This window comes from Dysidea avara, chromosome 2 (genome assembly GCF_963678975.1).
Source record: "Dysidea avara chromosome 2, odDysAvar1.4, whole genome shotgun sequence".
Lineage (NCBI taxonomy): Eukaryota > Metazoa > Porifera > Demospongiae > Dictyoceratida > Dysideidae > Dysidea > Dysidea avara.
In genome coordinates this window covers 26,174,683-26,202,085 of record NC_089273.1, presented here as the reverse complement: position 1 = coordinate 26,202,085, position 27,403 = coordinate 26,174,683, and the positions used below count along the sequence as shown (strand labels likewise).

Genomic DNA, 27,403 nt, shown 5'->3' with positions numbered 1-27,403 from the left:
GCAGGTGAATTCTCCATATGATGGTTTCTTTATTACTGAACTCTCTACAAGGTAACTTTTTCTAGCTAATGTTTCTACAGGATCACTTGTTTGTAGTTGAAATCTGTACATGATGGTTTCTTTGTAGCTGAATTCTCTACAAGGTAACTTCTTCTAGCTGATGTCTCTATAGGGTCATTAGTTTGTAGCTGAAATCTCTACATGGCGGTTTCTTTGTAACTGAACTCTCCACAAGGTGACTTCTTCTAACTGATCTTTCTACAGAGTGATTTGTTTGTAGCTGAACTCTCTACAAGGTAACTTCTTCTAACTGATCTCTGTACAGGGTGAATTGTTTGTAGCTGAACTCTCTACAGCTGATTTGTTTGCAGCTGAACTCTCTACATGATGGTTTCTTTGTAGCTGAACTCTCTACAAGGTAACTTCTTCTAGCTGATCTCTCTACAAGGTAACTTCTTCTAGCTGATCTCTCTACAGGGCGATTTGTTTGTAGTAGAACTCTTTACGTGGTGGTAGTTTCTTTGTAGCTGAACTCTCTACAAGGTGACTTCTTCTAGCTGATCTCTCTACAGGGTGAATTGTTTGTAGCTGAATTCTATACAGGGTGATCTGTTTGTAGCTGATCTTCATACAGGTTACTTGTTTCTAGCTGATCTCTTGAATTCTCTTTAGGGTGACTGCTATATTAGGATGACTACTCTATTAGAGTATCTTGATCTAGCACTTGCTACACCAAGTTTGATTTCATGTTATAACTCTGTGGCTTTAGGTCTGATTCTTCTACACCATTGAAGAACCTTTCTAAGATGATTACTCCATCTGTACAGTGACTTTCAAAGCATTACCCCAAGCAGTTTTTCTAGTAGGCTTGGCAAGTAGTCATTTTTTATTAGCTAATCTCGATTGCATAATTGTTATGCACTGTTGGTTTTTTCGTTGTATCTTACTGGTTTTTAGCTTGATTTCTTTCAAACCACAAAAGGTTTGAGGTTCAATAGTTAACCTATTCACCCACTCATTTTCAGCTTCTTCCTGTAAGCGGTTTATCCTGTAGGCGTGACAACATATTGGTGTTATTTTTCGTGAATAATTGTTAATACCTCTTTGCCTGTTTATTGTATTCCGGTCAAAGTTGGTACTGAGATGAGCCTTTAAACCCCCCTTCTGCGTGCCAAATTTCAAGGCAATCGGATGAGGAGTTCACGTTTTATAGCAATTTTTGTAAGTGTGAAAAGAGGAAGAAAATAATAAGAAAAATTATTGGAGAAACTAAGCCAATTTTTGAAGTCACATATATCGGGAACACCTGAAGCGATTTCGCTCAAATTTGGTATGTGGAGTACTGATGTTGTAGGGCATGTCCACAGCAAAAATCGTCTTGTTTCATCAAGGCAACACAGAGCTACAAAGGTGCGAAAATTGCATTTTCGTTCTTCCTATCAATATAGTCATGGGTGTTGCACACCAGCTTTTGGGGCCGCATGACACACTACCATGTGTCTTGATTTTGCATTTGAACATGTACCCTAACAATCAATTATTGAAAGTGAAGTGGCCATTATGCCCCATTTTCAGCTATGTTCCCGCATTACAAACTAAGAATAGTACAAGTGTCTCTTCGATAAATCAAGCCACTATGGGTTATACAGGTGATAAGTGTGATAACTAGTCAACACAGCCACAGGAAAGCCGTACCACACTATGACAAATTGACACTTTGCGTTATCAGTGTAAAGAATTGGTATACAAAGGAGGACAAAGGGAAGTTCATGATACACGTACCGTATGTACTGCAGCTGCCATGTCTCAAGACAAAGCGATGTCAAACAGTGAAGAAATCAAGCCCGTAGCTTTATCCATTGTTGAGTCATACTTGGTTGGAGGCAACAGTTAGTTAGTTAGTCAGAACTCTGTTAAATAGAATTTTTTTATAATTTCATAGAAATTTGTCAGAAAGGTTAGAGTCACTCTGAAGACATTTATGGGTTTGGCTATGCCCAAGTAATACTGTCAAGCTGTTGTATAGGAAAGATGAGGTTGATTTTGGGTGATACTGTTTGGCAAGAAATCCCAAACCTTAATGATACCTAATGTACAGTACTACCATGCTGTATGATTATGCTCAGTATTTAAGCCTTAGTTCAATGTGGTAAGTAATAATAAATTATAGCTTGTGAGAAACTTTAAAAATGGTACTACAAAGCTAGTTTGATTGCTTTTGTGGAGCATCTCAAATAATACTGTTTAATCAATTATTTATGATTAATTAATTAAGAAACCGTCACATCAAAAAGCTACCTGACTGTTCTATTAGAGTAGAATGATCCATTGCAATATAGGAAAAACATACTACATCTGTGAGAATCTCACATGTTCATGCAAGCCTAATTTTACAACTGAATGCATTAAACACAATGAATAAAATATTTACAAATCATTACTATTAAAAGTTTCTGTTAATTTATGAGTACTTCTTCTACCAATGATGAAAGATGCTAATGACAAATACCAGTATTGAGTAGTAGTTCCTTTTAAACTTAAGTTGACACATTAAAATTTTAAATTTTAAAATAAGGTAGGGATTGATAAAACAATCCACAAAAAACAACAAGGATTGTGACAAGGTTCATAATAAACCTACAATTTCCTATTTTTACTTTACTCACTTCGTGTGACAGTAGCAGATGAGTCAAAATAGGTAATAGTGGGTTTACTTGATGAAACTGAAAACCTTGTTGATTACACCAGCAATCTCTTCTTGCTTAGTGCATTTTTCCATGATCCATATTCCTTACAAGTGCAAGAAAAAAAATTAATTAGGAATTGTAGAAAAAAATAGTGAAGCAAGGGAGGTCATCTACACCTGAAGATGTACTAGTGGAGATTTACACAGCATAATTCATACACAAATATTGACTGTATTTATTCCATATATGTTTAGGTGTTAAAAATTTGGCTCAAACAAAAATACACCAAAGCCCTCAATAGTGAACAACATTAGAGTCATTTATAGATTTGAGGTCATTTGTGACCTAATTTTAGAAAACCATCAATACCCGCACAATTTTCAAAATGATTTTTATTTGTTTTATGTTTTCTACAGGGACAGAGGAACAGACTAGCTAAGTTTCCCCCTTCCTAAGTTAAGCAACGTTGGAAATACAGCACTAGACAGCCAGACGAGCAAATAAATTGATATGTACAGAAGCTATCGAGAAAAGAATCTACAGGTGCTTACACAAACTATCATAACTCACTGATACAATGACATACGGAATTGAATCGTCACTCATTGTGTTTGTCATGAATTTGTGCATCCACCAAGGCATACGTTTCTTCCCAGGCATGCTTCTTTGTTCGAGAAGGAAGGCAAATTCACTGAAAAATGATCATTGGTAAAATCGTTTGTCACCACAACGTGAACAAACGTCTGTAACTTTGAAATCCTTTCGTGTATAGAGATGAAACAAAGATTTTTGTACTCCCTATGAACAGGCGAACACGATGATGCCTAGGATTTATCTATTGGAGGCTTAATTCTCCCACCAGTGAGGCAATACAAACTTGCATAATTTTTTCTAGAGCTTGCATTTTTTACCTGTAGTTTTTAAATGCGTTTTATTACAAAAGTACCATTGTGCATATATCGACGGTTTTCCAAAATTCAGTCACATTTTGTCTTGTTATATGTAGGAAGTTTTTTAAATAGTTGTTCCAATGCTGAATAAAGACAGGGTTAGAATAGGTAGTGTTGGAACAGTATTTTTGCTGTGTTAATCACTATACTGTGACTACATTTTATTCTAATACTTGTATTTTCATGTACAAGTATTTGGAATAGAATAATGATGAATGTTTTGAGCAGTATTTCCGCAAGCCCTGAAGTTAAGCTGCTATTAAAATAAACCATGTAAACTGAAACCTCATACATCATAATCAAGACACACAGTAGTGTGTCATGCAGTGCAAGAAGCCAGTGCACCACACCATGAGTATGTTTACAGGAGGAATAAAAACATGATTTTCACACTTTTGTAGCTTCATGATCCCTACTCCAATTGGAACCAGTTTCGCTATAGAGGTGCCCGCCAGGTAGGCCACGCCACATACTAAATTTGAAGGAAATCTCCCTAGCTGTTTCTGAGATATAAGTGGCCAAAGTTTCATTTTAATTTCTTCGTTTTTTGTTTTTTTTCTTCTTTTTAAGTGCTATGGGGGCTTTGATTTCTTTTCGCACACTTTGCAAAAATTACTATAAAACATAAACTTGTAACTCCATTGTATCAATATTTGGCACAAGTAAAGAGCGTATAAAGGTACATTCGAGTAACAAGTTTGCTATGGATCTGATAAATATCCAAGGAGTTATGAGCATTAATTCACGTAATAAAAAATGAAACTTTTGCCAAGGCTACAGGGTAAACCAAGTAGAGGAATGACTTGAAAATTAATGTGTACATAGGCTGATCATCGTAGGAGTGACTTTTAGAACAACAACAAACTTACAGCTACAAAGTTATAAAGCAAAAACCGAGCAAGTGTAAAATTGCGGGATAGAGATACTCTAACAGAGCAGTCCCTGGGGGGTAAAAAAGATGCATAAAATTGTCAAAAAATCTACTGATCATGACCACAGTTCGAACCAAGGACCTGCATACCAAACGCCTGTATCCTTAACCACTGCACCACTGCTATCTCAGCTGATCACTTCACTTAATTTCTACCTTATAAATGAAAATTCTAGCTTAATAAGTAAAACTGATCTACCAATAGAAAATCTAGATTGTTCTACAACATTCTGTATGCGTTTATTAGATGATTTCAGCGAAAACAAAAACGTGCACTCTATTGGAGCATTAGCACCATTCTATTGTTGCAACACTCTGAGGCTCACTGTAGTAGCTATTTCATCAAATCGGAGCCATTTTCGTATTGATCAGTGGTATATTTGTAGTATAACTTAGTTTCGCCTCCAGAAGGTCTGCGAGCAGACGTATGACTGACTCACACCAATCATCATCATCATAATCATCATAATAAGTGCTATGCTAACAAAACTTGTGATACAACAGGCAGGAAATATCATATTCCAGTAAACAATGTGCAGAATTTGCTTTGTTTAAAGTTGTGCAACTGCATCTTTTCACGTTTGCATGAAAACTTGAGATACTCTAATAGAACAGTCACTGCAAAGCTATGATTGAATACTCTGATTGATTGATTTGTGACTGGGATAGGCAGCTTGTTGCTGATAGTATCCCAGGGAGCTGAAACATTAGTTCCAGTACAGCAATGTAGGCTATTCTACTTTGGACAATCCTCGTTTCACCTCCTGTGATAACACACAATATTATGCAAGCGGAAACCACAAAAATTACGGGAACATGCACTCAGCTCATTTTATTGGAATTTTAATTGTTCCAAAAACATGCAAAAGTTTTCAATATGAATATCCTACAATCATGCATACCATATGCTTGTGCTGTAAAGCATTAATAAATAAACTAGTGTCCATTTGGTTCTACTTGGGGTACTTAGAGATAATGAGTTACTCTCTAGAATTCCTATGGATATAATTACATGAAAATATCAAGGAGAAAACATCCTGACCACCTGGTAGACTCCTGTAAGCGTTCGAGTGTAAATCGGATGGCTGCAGGTTCGAGGCTACCTAGGTCCAGTCATGGATTTTTTCTCCTTTCTCCAACTTTTCAAACACACCTTAAGTAGCCAAAGTCTAGTAGCTAAAGTCTTTGAACAGGCTGTAGGACCAGGTGTCCTACAGACCTTCAGCACTTGTGCTGTAAAGCATTAATAAAAAAATTAATATAACTATAGTGGAAATAAATACATATAGATCTAATACAACTTTATATTCATGTATAGCCATCAAGTATGCATGAACTAGCAAATAATGTTTGTGGTAGCATGTGTCCGAGGACACCTCTGTCTAAATTGTTTGTTTTTCATCAGTAATGATTTTCTCTCTGTCTCGGTAGCTGTCTGGGGTGAGTATATAGGTAATTTTTTGTATCACTTGTATGGTCATCATTGTTCCTGTAGCAGTTAGCTATGATTTGCAGATCATAAGCATCAAAACCATGGTTTTGAAAATACAAAATGAAGTGAAATCTACTCAAAAACAGCCAAGCCGTAAAAAAAAGAAAGCGGCCCTCAAAAGACTGGGTGAAAAAGTTGTGAAATCAAAGGTGGCAGCCATCATGGCCGCCGCCTTTGATTTCACAACTTTTTTCACTCAGGCTTTTGAGGGCCGCACTCTTTTTTACAGCTTGACTGTTTTTGAGTGGGAAGAAATTACACATATAAAAATTAATAGTGTTGATAATTGGTGATAAATGCTACAAAATTTTAGAGTAAAAGCAAACTTCAAAACATGACGTTGTAAAGGGCTTGCAAATCCATATCCATGCAAAGCAGCCAAGCTGTGTAAAAACGTTTCGCCACTGAATAGCTCAGTAGGTTATGATAACAAAGGAGGATGTTTGCCATTACCAGGTTGATGTCCCAACAAGTACAAAACTTATTAGTTATATATCCCCTTAATGTATACCTCAGGTAGATACCATGTACCAGATCTCCAATGTTGACACACAGCATCAGCTAGGTGGTGCTGTACATATATGTATAGAGTTGCAATGATGATAATGCTAATCATTATATAGTTATAGTAATAACCGTGCAATTATGTTTGTCATTCACTCCATTGCAGCCATTTCTTGGCAGTGAAGAGATTTTCACAAAAATCAGTCGGATACACCAAAGAAAACAAAGTATTAACATCCCTATTTACAGTGCAAACTTACCAATAGACAGATGTTGGCACATTAGTCAATTCTTGTATAACTTTTAAAGCTGGTTCACATTTTTGCAGTGGTTTACAACCTCGTTATCTTCCATTCCATTTGGCACGTTAAAATGTTTCACATTTGTTGTGCAGTGCCGACGAGCATAACTATCGCAAGTTGTAAGAAGAATTGTTCCATTGCTAGGATCATTTGGATTTGGCAAAATGCTATGGAGGTCTACAGTTGGTATCTTCTTAACCAAGTCAACATTTTCTGGAAGTATTTCCCAAACCAACCACCGCAGACTTTTATCTAATTTTATATCTTTTAGAACAAGAAGCCAATTTGATCGATCTTTTAAACGGGACGAAATGCTTGACAAGATATCTACATATCCCTTGGGTTTGCTTGTTCTGTTTAAATATTCATCATAATTCTCTATGACATCTGCCTGCCAAGCTATCTTGAAAAGATCATGATGAAAGCTGTTGGGATCAGATGCATTGATCATTGCAACAAACTTTTTTTGTTCCCCTTTCCTTTGAAGCTTTTCGTAGTGCTCTAAGGCAAATTGCCTAACTAATGCTTTCTTTCCAACACCAGGTAGACCATACATGTATACCACCCTTGTTTTACTGCTGTCCATGTCTTGAATAGTTTTTGAAAGTTGATTGACCATAAGCTTCCTTTTCACTTCATGGCTAAAGTTGTAATGATCTTCCACCAGATAAACATCTCTGTTGCCACGTCTTTGCTCTGGGTGTTGCTCAAGTTCTTTAGATTTCATATCAACATTTACAAGATTTACATTCAAATGAGGTGACAGAACATTCAAATCACTTGAATATTTATGGTCATGTACCACTAGTGGTATTAAATGGCGGTTACAAAACGATGACTGAGTCAATAACTTGGTAGAATATCCAAGACATTTTTGGCTTGAATAGCAGAGAAACTGCTTCAATACTTCCATGATTACCTATGCCCTGTAGTAACAATAATAATACATTGTATGTAAGATGTCATAATTATAAAATAAGTTCTAATGCATGCATGTTCGTTATATGTCGGAATGTAAGCATGTGTACAAAAACTACATAAAAACCTCTAGGTGTGAACATAAACCAAACCATCGTAATTAATTTTATAGACTCTTTGTAATAATCATATAGTGGGGATCATGAACGCTAGTACTTTTCTTCCTATAGAAAGTATATGGAAAGATGTTCACATCATGAACATATGTAATGGCCAGCCCATTGATGCACCATCCTCAAATCAATACCTGTGTGGCAATATATATAGTGGGACACAAGGAGGACAAAAGGCTAAGTCCATAACAAATACTGCTGTCAGTGCTGTGATACATGAAAACATCCTGAACAGTGAAGAAACTAAGCCAGTAACATCAACTACAGTTGATTGCTGAAGGAATCAGTTAGTCAGTTGCAGTAGTTAGTAGAAAACTTGGTAGAATTTGTGACTGGATTTAAGAAAACTTATCCAAATTGCACAATACAAACTTCAAGATTAACAGTTTTAAAAATCTTAAGCCGTGATAACGTGCCAAAGGAAGTGAACATACATGTGAAATTTACACAAGAAATGCATCAACTTATTAATATTCGGACCACTTCCAGTACTTGTAGCTGCTTGTAGAGTTTCCTGCCAAATTAATAAGATAGAAAATCTGAGCAGTTGGACGTGCAAAGTAGTATCATGAGTGCTCACAAACGGGTGGGAGGCAGGGGCTGAGCAGTGGGCAAGAGGTTAGACTTCAAAATGGAGGTATACAGCGATTGAAGTCCAGACACGAAATACAGGGCTGCGCTGGCTCCTTAGTGGCCGATCTGCAGCAAAATAAGTGTTTGTCCATCTATGTGAGTCTATTCACCTGTGCACCACTGATTCTCATGAAGCCAGGTCCTTCACAAGGCCAGAAACCACCATTCGAGCTTGCCACACCACCCAGAAAAGAAAACCAGCTTTGAGCAGTTTGGGAAATGCTGAGAATCAAAACCAAAAGACTGGTAGTGTAGCTATCCACTGGTGGTGTCAGTTTCATTTTGTTTGATGTGCGATTTGGATCAGTTTGTAAAATCCAGTCAAATAAAAATTCAATAGAAAAAACATTTAGGGATGCATCAGAGTATTTGGTTTGGGATAACAGGAAGACAAAAGCAATGAGCTAAATGCTGGCATAATACAGTTGTACCAAGCATCAGCAAAACTAAGCATATACGTGACCAGATTTGCAAAATGGGCCAGGTCTTCCACACACATCCAATTCTATGAACTACAGTAAGAAGACTGTAACTCCACGTTTAATAATAACCTGAAAAATTCTCCATCCACTAAACTATGTTGGTACACTCTATACTGACCAAATTTCCAGCCAATTGGCTCATTAAAGTTGGTAAATTTGATACGATACCGCCTAAGTTCAACGTCGCACTCGCTCGCACACGCAACTTTCTCGAGATTTTAAAAATTGCTAACTGAGGAGCGTGGCGACTGTTTCGCTCACAAGACAACGTGGCAGCTGTTTCGTTCATGAAAATCATGAGCAAAACAGTTGCCATGCCCCTTAATTAGCAATTTTTAAAATCTCGAGCGAAGTCGCATATGCGAGTGAGCACTATGTTGCACTTGGGCAGTACCGTACATGTGTGGAAGACTCCTTTTCGCAAGTCCAGTCACATTTATTACAGTACACAAAAACAATAAGACATACAAACATCAAAATTAATATACAATTACAATTATTTAGCCAAAACATGTACAAGTTCAACCCCTTTTGAATTTTGCATCTGAAATATCATGAAAGATCAAGATACTCCAATAGAACTGTCATATATTTACATTTACCCTGATAGAAGTCCCCACAAAAGCTGGACTGCATGTGATTCTAAGCAAAATGTGACCTATGTAGTCTGGAAAAACTGGTCTTATTACCTATTTAAAGTATCAAGAAATGCCATTACAAACATCAACTGTGTTGTATATCACTAATGGTTAAAGCTACATACATAATATTATTATAACAAGTTTTATACCAACTCCTTACCTCCACTGTACAAGTACCCAACAGCTAAGTTCCTGCCATTTTAGATTAAGACATAGGTTGAGTGTCGTGCGGCCCAAGAAGCCAGAGTGTCACACCTTGGCCAACATTAACAGGAAAAAAGGAAGCACAATTTTTACATAGTATATTATGTAGCTTATAATCCCTCTTACAGGGCAATCACTATACCTTGATGGATTTGCCAGTTCATGGTGAACAGACTGAGCTAAACCCCATTTTGTAGCTTGTTTCAGTCGCAAGTTGTGATTGAATAAATAAGCGCCTGCAATTTATTTGCCACATTTTTTGCTGCAAAAATTGAATTTATTCCTGTTGCAACTATCTAGCGCTATAACTTCAAGAACATTCATTACAAAAGGCTGAAACTTTGGCTGTTCACTCCTTTGTTAGCAGAGTAGCAATAAAATGGAATTCAAGAAATGTGCAAAAACTACCATTTTTGCTCAGTCATTCACAACTGCCAAGCTATAGCTAGTGATATAGCACAAGGGGTGTGGTCTTGAGAAAAATACAGCACGACGCAAGGCCAAGTGTTATATTGGTCTTGCAGATGTAGCACTTGCTATCAATGAAAATTTACAAGACAGCAATATACCTATTCCCTATAAAATTAACAGGACATCAGTATTATTATGTATTTTCCCTTCATCATTGGTTTTCCTTCATTATTAGTAGGTACCAAGACTGCTCAATAGAATAAAAAGACATTACATCATCCTGTGTCCCTGACTACCATGTACAGTACACTATAATACAGATCAAAGTGACAATAAATATATTATATGTAAACAGACTTAAGGTACCACCATAAAAAGAAGCCATAAGTACACTGCATCATTATATATTATGGAAGCAAGTTAACATGTTATTCTATGGCCTAATGTATTTCGCGGACTGGACTCACGGACTGGACTCACGCACTGAGCTGAAAACAGCTTTTAGACAATAATCCAGTCATTATCCATCTCTTGCAACACAGGAGACACCACTATCGAGCTACAACTGCTGATACTGCTCTTCCTTACAAGTCAACAAACTAGCGCGTGCACTAATTAATTAGAATACACTTACGATACACTAGTAAGTGTATTTAAGTTATGGGATCTGGTACTTACCAGATTACCTTTAGTGCAATTGTATACAAACTCACTTTTATTGTTGTACAACCATGTACACCTGTAACATTGCACTATAAAGCTAATAATTGAATTGAATTGAGTACTAGCAGTGATAAAGCGTGATAGAGGCTATTGTTGTAGCGCAGATGTTTTCCTTTATTGCTTTAGCACTAGTGCTAGGATTGTAGAGATGAGCCAGTAATAAGTTAGCAGGGTAGCTAGTATAGGTGGCACCGTCCAGCGAGGTGATGGGGCTAAGCAAATAAACTGGCTCATCACTACAGGCCTAACACTAGTGCTAAGTACTGGAGCAACAAAAGAAAAACACCTAAGCTACAACAATAGCCTCTATCACGCCTTGTCACTGCTAGTACTCGTGTATCGTAAGTGTATTCTAATTAATTAGGGCACACGCTAGTTTGTTAACTTGTAAGGAAGAGCAGTATCAGCAGTTGTAGCTCGATAGTGGTGTCTCCAGTGTTGCAAGAGATGGATAAGGCCTGGATTATTGTTTAATAGCTGTTTCCAGCTCAGTGCGTGAGTCCAGTCCGCGAGTCCAGTCCGCGAAATACATTAGGCCTCATTCTATACCTACACCTACATACCTTCTCAAACCATACAAAAACTAAGCAAATAGTCTTGTATAAATAATACAGGTGTAATTACATAATTATTTAGTATAGTAGGGGAATATTTTCCAGAATCTACGATGTTAGTACAATGCATCCATGTGACATATTAATAGGAAAAGCAGACGCTGTTGGTCATGCGCTATCATTCATCTGTACCAATACTAGCTAATACCTCAAATTGATACCAAGTATAATGAAAAATTTAAAATGTTAAGTTCAATAAGGGACCATAGAAAAAAAAGCAGGGAAACAAGGGAGGTTGCCTACACCTATAGATATACTAGTGGGCATTTAAACCCTACTTCAGTCTATTCCCATGATTGAATTAGGGAATAAATTTCCACTAGTATATCTATAGGCGCAGGTAACCTCCCTTGTTTCCCTACCTTTTTTTTCTATGATCCCCAATTGAACCTGAAATATATTTGTGACCGGATCTGCAAGAACCCAATGTTAGTACATTTTTCAAATTCCATTTTATTACATTTTCTTTATCTAGAAAGCCAAAGGAATAACCAACCAAAGTTTCAGCTCTAGAAGCCTTGAATGTTCAAAGATACAGTGCTACAAAGTTCCAACAACAAGAAAATCGATTTGTATAGTGATAATACAGAAAATAAACTGCAAGCGCTTAATTAAATGGTAATAACTTACAAATGCAGTCCTCTACCAAGATGAAACTTACACCATCAGATTCTCCATGAACAGGTAAATCCATTGCTAGGTAAATTTTGCCTTTCAGGTTCTTCCTACAACCAGGGCAAAGGTGAAAACATGAGAAAATGATAGTAAACTGCTCATCTAGACTAGCGCTCATATCTTCTGTCTCCATGGGAGCACTGACTCAAAACAAAGATTTTGGAACTCCTCTTGCTTTGGGGATCACATTAGTACCAGGGCATTTGCTACTATCACCTTCCTTCACTGTGAAACAAGTGCTCAAGTATTTGGACTTTTTTTCCAATTTCACAAAGACGTATTTCACCCATTGTGTCAGTTGCATTCTACTATAAAATTAGGCTTTTGGTAGCATATATGGAATTCTTGCAGATCTGGTCACAATTTTTCATTTTACTTGTTCGTTTGCTTATTTGTAACATTATTATGACTGGTGAACCCACACATACTGCATCAAAAAAAAGTTTGGTGCCAGAGTTAATGTTTTCAGGTTCCCCAGCCGACTCGAAAGTAAATTGGCCATTACACTTAGCATTCAGCAATGTTCAGCCCATTACACAGCACTACAAACGAAGAATAGGAGAAGCACCTCTGAAATCAATCCAGTCACCACGAAAATATGGATGACTCGTGCATCCCAACTATCACTGACTTGAAAGTGAAGTAGCCATTACGCTTTGCTTTCACCTATCAGTTTTCAGTGCCCATCACACAGCATTACAAAAACAGTAGTAGAACCGCCTCTGCAATATTAATCTAGTCACCACATCAAATATGGATGATTCCCATTTACAAAAGTAGGGAAGCCATGCAATGCGGTACCGTGCCGCACCTTGGGCTAAAAGAAATGGGACACAAAGGAGGACAAAGGTAAGTCCGTGATGTATGCATTGTACGTACTGCAGTATTCCATAAGGCAGGTCTCGAGAAGAAGCAATGTCAAACAGTGAAATAATCAAACCTGTAATCTTACCATTATTGCCTGAAGGCATGCTGTTACAAATTTCGTAACAATCTACTGGAAGCATTTAGGGTCACACTGGAGGCGCTTTTGGGCTTGTTTATACCCAACCAATACTGCCAAGGTGCCAACATGCCGGTATTCTGAAGCTGGTTTTTGCCTGGTGATATTTTTGGCCAGATAAACCCAAACATCCACGATTCCTAATACTATACCGTACTGTATGATAACAGTGACTGACTGGCTGTCGCCAAACCAGTATACTTTTTTATTTACGCAGCTAGCTATCTACTCTGCGCAATGGTGCTACTGCATGTACCACCTCCGAACGACCACATCTGCTGACTACAGAACAACGTACGCACAATCACAAACAAGCAGCTTTGGCCCTGCAATGCCTAAGTTACTTACGTTTGAAAACACTGCACTCAAGTTCAAGGTGAGGCCGGTGACAATGTATTCCCCAAACTTCACGTTCCAGTTGTTTACAGACTGACTGGTAAACGCCCCTAAGTACGCGCTAACATGTGACAAACTGTTTACGTGACTATTGAATGTGATTTGTTTGTGCGGCCAGCCTAGAACCTTAGTCTCGCCCCAGACCACAAGGGGCAATAGAAAACTAGAGTGCGGAGAACGCCTTTGACGTCCAGACTCAGCGACGTCAGGTATTATTTCACTGATACGACTATACTATAATCATATCAAAACATGCTATTGGGATTTGTAAAGTCAGAATTGCAAAAATGGCAAAATCAAATTTACAGCCAGTAATCATTTTATCAGCAATATTGTACATTACCAGTGTCCTTTGTTTGTTTTCTGCCCTTAGATCATGAAATGGACTGATTAAACACTGATTTTTTCAAAGATTTCAGGATGGATGGATCACTTTTTCAGTTTCTCCAATACAAACTCCATACATTTTACATCATTTTGTATATTCAATAATTGCAAGCACTAGACACGATCAAATACCATAAAACTTAATATCATTCAACTCCTTATGAATTGCTCTATCCGATTCCGGCCGAACAAAATTCGTAATTGCTATGGTAACGGCGTGATTCCGCTATTTAATTAGAACGCGAAATTCGTGATTTGCTCTCCAATGGATTTTGTATTGCGTAAGTTGCTATTTACCATCGTTTGTTGTAAATTTGCAAGCTGTAAACACTTTAGCTTCGAATAAATTTTGTTACCATCGGATAGAGGAGTGTTATGCGTGTATAATGGCGGCCGAACAATTTTGATACCGCCTTCAGAACCAGAGTTATGATGAATAATGTAACTTAAAACTAACTTACCTCCATAGGCTGCTGTACATTGATTTTACGCATAATAATATTTTACGGAAAATTGTAATGTATGGGTTAATTTGACATGAGTTTTGATATGATAATGATGAAACTCACTTCGTTCCTTTCGTCATCCAGCTTATTTAAGTATTCGACGGTTCTTTAAGTAGAGGCCCTCAGGCCAATATCACCGAATTAGGCCCACGCACTGTGATTACGTAATGCGTGGTGTCATGTAATTATTAATTATTAATTATTAAGGCTACTCCAAGGAAATTTCCCATTTCCCGCCCACATGCTGATTTTCTTCCCTCATGGTCATTAATTGTTGCTGTCAACTGAACATTTTATTTCTGTGATTGCATAGCAGTAAGTAGTTTAGCATTCAGAAAGCCCATTTAGCTAGCTTTTCACTGTTCATGCAGGTTCTTAGTTTACCTGTAAGTTAGTTAAAATTAATGGAAATATCTATAATGAATAGCTAATGGATAATGAACCGCCAGCCCACACATATTTTTGAGGTCAATGAAATAGGAAACAAGGAATTTTCTTGGAGTGGTCTAAGCATGCCCTCTTTGCATCCTGCGGAAACATTTGCCACCAAAATTTATTACCAAGATTAATAATAATGTAGCTACAAGCAGTCATTGACAAGCAAACACAATGAAATATTAATACAACAGTCAAATCAATCATCTAATTCATAAATTATTTGAAATCATTCCAGCAATGTGAGCATTCATGATCAACATCGCATGGCACTTCTGTATTTGTGACTGGGCCTGCAAAAATAGGGCATGTGGGCACATGATTTTTGCCTACTTTTTCAAACTTTCATCACTCATAACGTTTTGTACCATTATGCTTTGGCAATGCAATTTTTAGCTATTAGTGAGCATTTAATTGGCGTTATGATGCAGGTTACAGAATGCAAATATTCTGTTCCAGTACTGAGATATGACCTGTAGAGTGATGGGGTGTAGTTTGTGCTCACATGCCCTGTTTTCGCAGGCCCGGTCACATTTTAATTACTGTAACTATGTGGAGGGGGGATTCCTGGAGTTCCTAAAACCCCATAGAAATTTGAACTTCAGACTATCGCATTTTGTAGGCCCGAATTAAAAGACACAGAAAAACAGAATAGGGCAGTACAGGAAACCAACAAAAGAGTGGATTGAGAGAGAACAACAGAATCAGGAATTTAACTTGATTTAATTTAATTTCTGCAGTTGTTATTTTGTTTTGTGTTGTTAGATCATTTGTTTCTTTTGTAAAGTTGTCGTGCTGTTTGTCTAGTTATGGTTTTCTGTTGTATTGTTTTGTGAACACTCCGGTATGGAAGAACAGCCAATGGCTGAGTATTTGGATTATAAACAGTTCAAACAAACAATCAATCAGGAAAATTAAAAGATACTCTAATAGAGCAGCCACATGTACTGTAATAAAACAGTTTAACTACTCTAATAATACTCTACTTTTATTTACTCTATAATTCATAAAGGAATAATTAAAGGAAGAACAATATAGTTGCTAAGTCTTGAGCTTTTCTCACTAGATTACCACAACATGTCAACCATATAGTCCGGTAGATATAACTGAAAAAAGGGTGAACTCGGGAAGAAAGCTGATTTTGGTATCATTAGAAAGCAAATTTTTCATAGAATAGCATATCCAAAATCCTCAACTTGGGGAAAAATTTTATGGCCAATTTAGAATTGAGGCATATGTGACTGGATTCGGGAAAGTGGATCTTCCACACATAATCCAATTTACCAACTTTGACAACTAATAACTTCAGATTGAACAAGTTGATGTTGTGCTACTTCTAAAAACCAGGCGCCATGCAGCTAGCTAACTCATCTATAGACAGTATATGCTACTATGAATTAACCAACTATGTATTACTACTTTACAATAGGGTAATTTTGGGTTGTACAATAACATTATTAGCTAATTCTCGTATTTCATAATTCATGAAATATTCATAATTTGTTCAATTACGTTGCAATGCACTGCTAAGGAAGCGTTTGTTAAACAAACCGCTTTTACCAACATATTACGCACAGAAGTATCTTCTAAACTGTTTTATATTGTGACTAACGTGTTTTTTCCCACAAATTCTCTCGACAAAGCCTCAAAGCTGCTCTTCATTTTCGTTCGCGTACGTAAGGTATACGCCCCCTTTCAACTCGAAGCGATAGGCTATTCCTGGTGTGTACGAGGCCTGCACCGTTGTTTTTTAGTTGCTAAACGCCTGAAAACCTCAACGGGAAGGTAGTCTGAGGAAAGTCGCCACACCCGTATTTCAGTCCGCCGAAAAGAAACCACCTCAGAGCAAAGTTCACCTGTACAGAAGTTTAATACAGGCTTCATCTCACTTTTACTTCTTACGTAAAAGCTGCTTTTACCATTATTAAACAATTTTGCTTACGTGGGTGCGTACGGACAAACATAGATAGGTAGATAGGTACACTTTTTTTTTTCCATAGATAGGTAGCTACACACACACAGTGACACTTTTACGAAAACAATTTCAGTAAACCAGGCGCGCGCCCACAGCCGGCCTGTGGGCGTGCGCCTGGTTTAAAAATGGTATTGACTTGAAATGTAATCAGTGGTGAGCACCAGCATCACTTATTAGGTGGAGAAAATTTCAGATTGATATTCAACTTGAACACTAAGTTGTGATTTCTCAATCGGATGCATTTGCAAACCCATTTTTGCATATCTGGTCATTTGTTACCAACAAAAATGTGTCATCCTTAAATTATTTTTTCATAAGAAACAGTTTCCTTAGCACTTCTGCAACTCTTGATCTGCAGCACACTAATAAACCATGTTTGCAACAAGAGCATAATATTGCTACCACATGGATTTGTAGTGGAAACTGGAAAGCTGGTATTTATATTGTACAAAATTAATATATAAGATCTCTGGGACTGGTCCCATGACTATCATCATTGGTTGCAGCCTTAAACCTTCTAGTTTCCAGCCCCATAATAAGTTCCCTCCAATGAATAACTTCTGGCATCAGCTAAAACCATTGATCCTCGAAACTCCATCCAACAGCAAGGGTATAGCACACTTTCACAGCTCGCATGTGTAATAACTTTCTGATGCCACCATTTCCATGTACTTTGTTTTGTATACCTGAGACTCCTCAATGAATCAGACTGACTCCCATCAAACTCCAACTTTTTCAACATGTGCAATTGTTGCATTATACAATCCATCATTAACTTTTCAATCATTTACACATCATTTGATTGCTGATTAGGCTGACTTTACCTATTTAAATGCTGTGGACGTTGTATTACAGCCACCCCAGAAGGCAGGGGCATGTGAAAAGAGGACCTATGTATGTGCCCAATAATGTCATCATTTTTCCAAATCTTCAAATGTTTTACAACCTCTGAATGAAAAGAAATACGTACTTGTCATGTTCTGCTTCCTGCGTGCACCAGTAGCACAAGAACTTCATTGTTGTCATCATGTCACTGTTAAACTCAGGTGGTCATAGCACACTTATACAGCAGCACACCCTAGGGGTGCAGTCACACTTTCAGGATATGGTGTGTAAAGCACATAAAACAAGCAGTGTGACTGTACATTGGTGTGTATGACACCAATATTTGTACATGAAAAGCTATTCTCTGCCATTATAGATGATTCTAGTATTTAAAAGAGGTATTTTGTGGCATCCTTTATCATTGAGGGGTTGTAAGAAGGATCACAAAGTATCAATTTCATTGAATTTATGTGTTTAAAATATAATTATGACAATAAACTCATTTTATGCTAAGCCATTACACACAGGCAGTTCAGATCAATGCACAAAGCTGGTATATATGTTTGTATCAACAAAATTAATTTCCATTAGCTCATCGCTAAATAAAATACATTCAATTATGTCATCAGACATCAGAATGTAAACAACAGTAAAGGGATAACAATACAGTGTACTAATGATCAGTGGGGCCAGTACATATCGTACTGTAGAACATGTAAGCCTTGGTTGAGAGAAATTAAAACCCACAATGAAACTCCATACTTGGTGATATAGGTTTTAAATACATTTTGAAAACAAAGTTTAAGTAGAGATGTTAAAGTAGGTAAGTTGCTGACTGACACATAGTGTTGTGTACTGTTTGTAGATTGTTGACATTCCAGGATTGTAACACCAATTGCGAAACTGTAGATGATGCAGCATTTCACAAATAATACTGAAATTAGTAGTTGACTTTGATAATAGCTTGTCATGTTATGCCTCCCACTCCTAAATGCATTAAGTGCTTTTTGTCAGTTGTAAACTTGTGGTCACACTCTTATATATTAGTGTGATTGATATGGTGTGCATACTACGCTTGTAAAGATGTGCCAGTTTGGACAGCAATATCACACCTGTGCTGGTGTGTTATGACCACTTCCATATTAACAGTGATCAGCTACAACATTCAAGTATTTGCTTTTCTTTCAGAGGTTGGGAAACATTTGAGCATTGGAAAATTGATGACATTATTGGGAACATATATAGGTCCTATTGTAACATCATAATTACATCTTCTCTTTTCACATGCTCGCATGGAGTGGCTGTGATACAACATCTGCAACATTTGAACAGGGTAAAGTTGGCCTAATCAAGAAGAAAATGATGCGCAAATGATTGCAAGAGCAACACACCTTCACAACTTGTATGTGCATCTACAAGTTATTCATTAGAAGGAACTTAATGTAACTTGATCCATTACCATAATGGAGCTGGAAACTAGAAGGATCAAGGCTGTATGCAACTGATGATAACAGACATGGGACTAGCACCAGAAATCTTACTTAAATTTGTACAATATAAATGCAAGCTTTCTACTGCAAATCCATGTTGTAGCAACATTATGCTCTCATTGTAACCATAGATTAAAGTACGTTGCAGCATGTGGCAGTTGCAGGGGAGAGAGTTTCAGAAGCGCTGAGGTGCAATAATTGTGACAAGTATATTTGTTCATAACTTACATGATAGGCACTTTTATTTCTATAACCAGTCTTATTCTTATTTCGTACAGCTAATATTGATTGCAATGAATTTTTTATGAGAAAATATTTTAAGGATAATATAAAACACATTAAAGCATACACACAATGAAGGATAATATGCAATTTTGTTAGTCACAAATGACCAGATTTGCAAAAATAGGTCTACCAAATGCATTTAATAAAGAAACCACAACTTAGTGTACAAGGTGAATATCAACCAGACATTTTCTGCAACTAATCAGTGATGCTGGTGCTCACTACTGATTACATTTCAAGTCAATACCATTTTCCAATCTGAAGTTATGAGTTGTCAAAGTTGGTAAATTGGATTATGTGTGGAAGATATAATATTCCACACATATTATATCCCACCTTTTCCCGAATCCAGTCACATATGCCTCAATACTAAATTGGCCATAAAAATTTTTCCCCAAGGTGGATATTAGAGGATTTTGGATATGCAATTCTCTGAAAAATTTGCCTCTAATGATACCAAAATCAGCTTTCTTCGAATTTTTTCTGGGTCCAACCTTAAATCTACAGGACTAATAATTGACAGTAAAGAAAACCAAGCATACATATATAGATTATATCATTCCAAATTAAAGCATTTTCTAATCTATCAGTAGTAACTCACTACCAAACCTGAAAACTAGCTACCTTCTGAATATCTACATGCACTCTTTTGCCAGATATTAATAAGCAATAGAGGATAATAAAATTTTCAGTTACAATGCACTACAAATTTTCTACATTGCAAAACTTATTCCAAGATGACCAGTAGAATGTGTCACTCTTTTCTGGATAGTTGTCTAGCACACACTGTGAAAAAGGTGGGATAAAAGATGGTGTTTCCAGTGGCTTATTGAATACAAATAAGCCTTAATATAAATCCTGTATTATACTCATCTTATACTTTCGTATAATCTGTACTATACTATTGCAATATATGGTTTCAGTTTATTTACCACATTACCTGAAATAGCTTATATCTAATATAATGACCACACTATACCATCACATATGTGGTTTCAGTAAGTTTAACCCATCAACTAAAGCCTTACATGAGAGTTTTAGTATAATACAGGTTATATCAAGCTTTTTTGTATTCAATAAGCCACTGGAAATATCCCTCATTTTTCACAATGACAGAGGCCTAAGAAATTCTATTATACAAAGTAGAAATCTGTTGAAGCAATAACAAAAAATTACACTGTAAGAATTGAACCCACCAAGGTTTAAAATTATTAGTTTAGTGTCACACGCATGTCAAGAAGGCTAAAGGAGCATGTATACTAGTATATTTAAAATTAAATGAAGAATAAGAATCCAAGTGACAAAAAGTAGTGAAACAAAAGATAAATGATGGCATTGCAACAGCAGCATTGCTCGGTGGGAAAATCCCTACATTGGCATGTTATAACAACATAATTTTGTTCAGTGCCAAAGCAGAGATTTTCCCACTGAGGTATGCAGCATACAGTAATACCATCATTCATCTTTTGTTTCACTACATTTTTCACTTGGATCCCTACCACTTACTGCACTTCAAGGAGAGGTGACAGTTTCAGGTTCCAGTTGTGTACTCTAAATGGCCGTAAATTCCCTATTTATTTAAACCAATATTGTATTTAAACTAGAATACACGCTATAACATGACTAACTGTTTACTTAATGTGATTTGTTTGTACCAGCCAGAGGTCCAGAGCCGGCCTTTTCCTTAGGCGGAGTAGGCAGCTTGCCTAGGGCCTCAGGCCTGAGGGGGTCTCAGAGCTCCAAATACATATGAGGCTATTATGTTCCAAAAATTGAGTATTATGCTTTTGACATGAATGCAATCGCAAAATTAATGTTGTAGTCAGTGTTTATTCTAGGGCTGTTAGGGAAGGAACTTTCAGCCCCTAAAATCTCAGACTCACCCCCTAAAATTGTCAGTGACTACTACATTATACTTAGGTTTAGCAATGACAAACAAATCTTATCAAAAATGCTCTGAGATTCAATCTGAGAATGGTTAATATGTAAAATTTTCCCAGGTTAAAAATTGCAAATGCAAACCTTAAAGTGCTCTCAGTATATTATAGCGATGGCTATTTGATATCTGAGAGTCCAAGTATAGAAAAAAAGCACGCTTAACTCTAAAATTGTCCTTAAATTTCATCTTAAAAAGTGTGTATAATTTTGTAAAATTTCTACTTTCAAAATGGCATGCACAGCCATCCCAACTACCCCTCAGATATAATCTCAGAAAGCCTGATATTAAGAAAACTTCTTGTTTCGCCATAATGCCCTAGTATTTAATTTTAAACACCCTAAGTTTTAAATTAATTCTTGGAAGACATCTACATCATTATTAGGACTGTGCGATAATGGTAAAACCTATATCTCGATAAGTGACAACCATTTTATCTTGATAATCGATATTATCTCGATAACAATGTAATACTGTAAGCACAGTTTTACATATTTATTGACATAAAGTCCTTGTCAAGTCAGAAATCTTACCTGTTCCTCACTTAATCCAATACCTTTCCAAAGGCTTTTCATCTGACTGTGGTTGATATACACTAGACTATGGAGATTTACTATTATCTCAAAAATGGAATCATTATCTAATTTATGATAGGTGATTTAGGTATCTAGATTATCTTTTATCTAAATTATCTCCCCGCCCTAATTATTATGTCATCACTACCGTGCACTCATGCATCAAGCTCTACCACTGGCTTCATAAAAATCAACACCCATATGAGCCCTAATTCCTAACCAGATTGGCAAATATTTCAACTGCTTTATATAGCTAGTTGGGAACTTGGACAACTATAGAACGGACTTTTACCTGGTCACCCCCTGAATTCCTGATCCCCCCCCTAAAGGAGAAATCCTAGAATAAACTCTGGTTGTAGTACTGCTTGACCTTTCAAAATCTTTTCATTCAAATGCCTGACACAATATTTGTCGCTAATCAAAATTTTCAATAAACGTATAGAAAAGCCACAGAAGTATGAGGTTCATTATGGTTCCTTGTAATGAAGCTCAACCATACATATATTCTCTGGACACTATTACTGTCACAGCTAATCAACTGGTTGGCTGAAAATGTTATTTGACTAAGAGAAAAATTTTCTTTTCATTAGCGATTTTTTCTGGATTCAAATATATGTGACCAGATTTTACAAAACCGATCCGAATTGCACATCAGGCAAAATCAAACCAACACCACCAGTGGATAGCCACACTATTGTACTACTAGTTTTTACCCTCAGTATGTACTACTCAAACTACTTGAGGCTGGTTTTAACAGATGTATTATTTTGGGTGATGTGGAGTGCTCAAATGGCGGTTTCAGGCCTTATGAATTACCTGGCTTGGCAAGAATCAGTGGTTTACTGGTGGACAGACTTATAATGTTGGCCAGATGTTTTCTCTGTTGATTTTGCCACATATCAGCCACTAAGGAGCCAGCACAGCCCCACAATCTCATGTCTCGACTCCAATCGTGGTCTGTCTCCATTTTGAGGTCTATCTCTTGCCCTCCCCACCCCTTTGTGAGCACTCGTGATACTACTTTGCTTGTACAACTGCTCAGATTTTCTATCTTATTTGGTGGGAAACTCTATGAGCAGCTACAGGTACTGGAAGTGGTCTGAAAGGTAACAGGTCGATGCATCTTTAGTGTAAATTTCATACACATACAATGAAACCATATCAAGACGTTGATTTTCCATTTCAACACCTCAGCACATTTAGGTGCCACAAAATCATTAAAAGCACTTACTCTACTGTACAAGGTAGTGGAGCATACTTGGTAGGAAAATCCCTACTTTGGCATTGAACAAAAATTACTATAATTTGTCAGTGTAGTTAGGGCTTTTCTCAGAGTTATACTGTAAAACCCTTATTCATCTCTTGTTTCACTACTTTTTATTGCTTGAATTTCAAATTAATTTACATAATATAGGTATTTAGAAAACAGACATGAGCAGAGTCAATTATTACTGTCTGACATAGGCAATTTGTGAGGCAAATATCATACATGGCCGACCACAATAGAACCTGCCTGACAAAATGTCAGATCAAAATACAAGGAGGTTGTATAGTTTTTTTTATTTCTAGTGCATAAGTAAAATAAATATCGAACACAATAATGATTGTACCATTATACAAACCAAGGTAAGTAAATCTATTGATGTGTTCCCTGAATGCCAAATTGTGTAAAGCAGCAGTGCATCAATCTTCAATTTGCCTGACATTTCACTGGGGTTTTTAAAAAATTATAATCATCTCTGGACATGAGTATCCCAAAAATCTGGAGACATGCAACTGCTGATTGGGTGCAATGGTCTGTAAGCATATATCTACTTTTCTTGTTATATGTACTAATCAGATCAATCATCAGAAGACAAAGAACTCAGTAGGTCTGAAAATCGGTATATAAGCTAGGAGAAATTTCACCCAATTTTGGAGACCATAATTACTTTATGTAGCTATGTGTGAAAATCGCGTTACTGTTCTCTTATCAATAACACTCTGGTGTGGAACACTGGCTTTTTTTGGCCATAGAACACACTACAAAATTCGTAAATTGCATATACAGAAATTTGATGGAAGGGTATGAGGTTGCTCTGAAAACAAATAAGTTTAAGGGCTCGGTTATGCTTAAACAATATTGCCATAGAGTTTTGAGTTTTTTGGCAAGATAACCCAAAACATAATTATCCCTTCTACATTATACGTACTGTATGATGATTAAGAATTTAACACATACAATAGTTTGTAAAAAACCAAATGCATAACTTACAGCCATCCTTATAGTAAGCAAATCTACAGAACTACAGCACAAAAGGCTTTAGAGAAAACACATACTAATTTTACTTACACTCAGCTACCAGTTAATATAATATGTGTGCATAACAAACTACAGGTCCATCAGTTCTTTATAGTTATCTCTGCAATCATCAAGTCGTTGTCGCCATAAAGCACAGGCTGGTAATTGACCATCTTTTAGAAACCAGTGTTCTCGCTTCAGCTTTTCAACTCTTACTTCTTCTTTGCTAATCAGGCGAGCATATCCTTCAATGGTTTCATGACACCAATGTAATGCTTTCTCATAATTGCCTATTTCTTTGTGGTACTTTGTCAGAAAGTAAGCATAAAGTAATGGGTTAGGATGTGACTCATCATGTAGAAAACCATTACGGATTTCCCATGCATTTTCAAGCATTTTAATTGCTTTTTCCACATTCTCATTATCATAATATACTCGAGACCAACTAGCAAGAACTGTGGCAGCCAGTGGATGATTTCGTCCAATAGATTCTTTTACCAAGTCATCAGCCATTTGAAATCTTATGGTAGCCTTTTTAAAATTTTTCATTTCGCAATGTACTCGAGCAAGGTGACATAAAATTTCTATCTCAAGTAGGACTGATGGAGCATCAAGATACGTTTTATGAAATTCCATTGCTTTACGTAGTGTGTTTAGTGCTTGTTTACCAAGATCTTGCTGATCAGGATTCTGAATAAAGTTATCCATTTGAAGCATTCCTTTTGTTGCGTACATAGCAGCATACTGTGGATGCTTCTTGAGATGCACAGCTAACTCTTTCTTTTCCATATGTTTTTCATAGCGTGCTATAATATCATGAATCCTTGTAAGGCTTTCATCTGTATCTCCACAATCTCTGAGAACTTTTGCAATGTAGGCTTCAATGAACATGGTCTATGCAATAAACACACAAAATTAATAATAATGTGGGCATCACCCATTAATGAAGTCTCAATCAATGTGCTATCTAAACCAAACCCATGTATTTGAAATAAGACTAAACTTTCGTAAATTTATCTAATTATCTGGTTTCAAATAGGCATATATCTCATGAAGTGTTTGTCCAATCTCATAGAAATACAATATACATCTTAATGATTGTCAATAAAACAAGTAATCTGACTATACATATGCTAAAATTTAGTGTATAAAATTTTCTATCAATGATATATTAGAAAAGTGCTATGAAATTCTCTATCAGTGCTATGAAAAGCTCATCCAGCCTTTGTAATGAAGAGGATCTGGCCTAATTAGAATCAGAGGTATATTTGTAGGTGGACAGCTGAAAATAATTTATAAATGTTTAATGAACTTGAAACTTCACCAAAGAGTATTCATTCTCTTAACTATGTAGATACTAAAGAGTTGATAATACTATAAAAATGTGGCAGGGTCTGGGAAATCGCTCATGACAGCATGTGTGATTTTTCACCATGAACACAAAGCTACATGAATACACTATCAAATTTCACTGTTAAACTAGCCAGGCTTGAGTGGTATGTTTTTGTTGGTTGCTGTTGGCAAGCCATATGGCTGCACAGCTCATAAAGACCTGTGTTTTTCATTTTAGACAGTTTTGAGACCTGTATTGACCATATTGACCAAATTCATCCCTGCTCATTCCTCATTTTTTTTTTTTTGCAAACAACCTCTTTGCCTTCCCCTTACTGGAGCTTACCTGATATAATTAACCTGTAGTTAAAAATATGGGAAGCTTACTCTATTTGATAGGTTGAAAACATGATTTATAAAATTAATGTTAATGTGCCACCTATAGACTCCATAGAGACCATTTTTTGATCAATGTAAAACACACCAAATTCACTCCTATAGCACAGCAGTAATACATGGGAATTTAAATAGAGAGCAACAGGGATAGTGTAATGGATTGGTTTCTGCAGTACTGATTAATACTAATGCAACGGTAGACACAAACAGCTGTAAAGTTAATATTACTTAACTCAGGGATCTGTGTAATTTAGTAAGCTTCAGATCCTGTAGTAGTACCCTCACTTTGCTCAGAAGGACTACAACAAGGATCCTTCAGAGTACTCAACTTCATACTCATAGATAGATCCCAGACAATCATTGAGACATAATGGTAATGTATACAATGACCTACATACTAGTGCTGAAACGAATAGCAATTTTTACTAATCAAATAGTTGTGAACAAAATGACCAATTATTTCATTATACTTTAAGCATAAATAAGTACTGAAACCTTTGTTGGGAAGTAAGGTAAAGCATGAGAGCTCATCCTATCTTTCTAAAATAATTATTGAAAATTTCTGTATAAATATGCCACTTGATTCAAGATTTCAAGCTTCTAAGTGGGCTTTATCCATCTGATCACAGCTTACTACAGTGATAATACTATTGAAATTATGTCATGCCAAACAAATGAATAGTTGAATATCCGAATAATTGTGTCAACACTACTTACTACATATGTACATACTTGTGAGTAGTCGCTACCAAAGTGCTTCTTGTTGATTTCAAATGCTGCATTAAGTGAATCCAAACTATCTGCTAGCAAGCACATCCGATGCTGTGTTTTTCCAAGTGACAATAATGCTTGAGCATGATCTGTAGAGGGTATAATAATACGTACTTTATATTGTTAATTCATGTGATCCCATACTTCATTTTGGTGAAGTGCTTATTATATAACAATACTTAGTACATTCTTACATACATACATACTTAATTTTAAATCACTAATCTACTAGAGGCATACATCACTTTCCATTGTTATTGTGGAAAAACAATTGCAATGGTTCAAGATTTAGGCCATACCAACTAGATATTTGCCCTGAGAAATGACCCAGGAAATCTAAAAGTGATACCATCATTTGCGTCATGGTACTGCTAACCCAACTTTGTAAACAAACAAACAGACATACATACAAACATACACACATACACGCATACACACATACCCACATACACACATACATACATACACAC

The 27,403-nt window shown here is 36.5% G+C and overlaps 2 protein-coding genes and 1 long non-coding RNA gene across 5 annotated transcripts in view; 1 reads left to right on the top strand and 2 right to left on the bottom strand.

Annotated features, from left to right (window-relative positions):
* The window catches only part of LOC136246972 (uncharacterized), a 100,865-nt gene extending 87,094 nt beyond the window's left edge, over positions 1-13,771 (bottom strand). Inside the window, exons 1-2 of the mRNA XM_066038570.1 lie at positions 13,692-13,771; positions 6,825-7,792 (exon numbers count right to left, since the gene is read on the bottom strand). The gene's annotated coding sequence lies outside the window, so the exon portion shown is untranslated. The remainder of the gene's footprint in view (positions 1-6,824; positions 7,793-13,691) is intronic.
* Positions 13,772-14,336: 565 nt separating this feature from the next.
* On the top strand, positions 14,337-14,682 carry LOC136243976 (uncharacterized). Its single transcript, XR_010695033.1, has 2 exons — positions 14,337-14,407; positions 14,463-14,682. It is a non-coding gene; the product is annotated as an uncharacterized lncRNA (long non-coding RNA).
* Positions 14,683-24,355: 9,673 nt separating this feature from the next.
* The window catches only part of LOC136246970 (uncharacterized), a 74,639-nt gene continuing 71,591 nt past the window's right edge, over positions 24,356-27,403 (bottom strand). For all 3 annotated transcript variants that reach the window (XM_066038567.1, XM_066038569.1, XM_066038568.1), the window contains 2 exons: positions 26,895-27,022; positions 24,356-25,328 (listed from right to left, as the gene is read on the bottom strand). In XM_066038567.1, the coding sequence (XP_065894639.1) occupies positions 24,525-25,328; positions 26,895-27,022 (932 nt within the window). In that variant the 3' untranslated portion in view covers positions 24,356-24,524. The remainder of the gene's footprint in view (positions 25,329-26,894; positions 27,023-27,403) is intronic.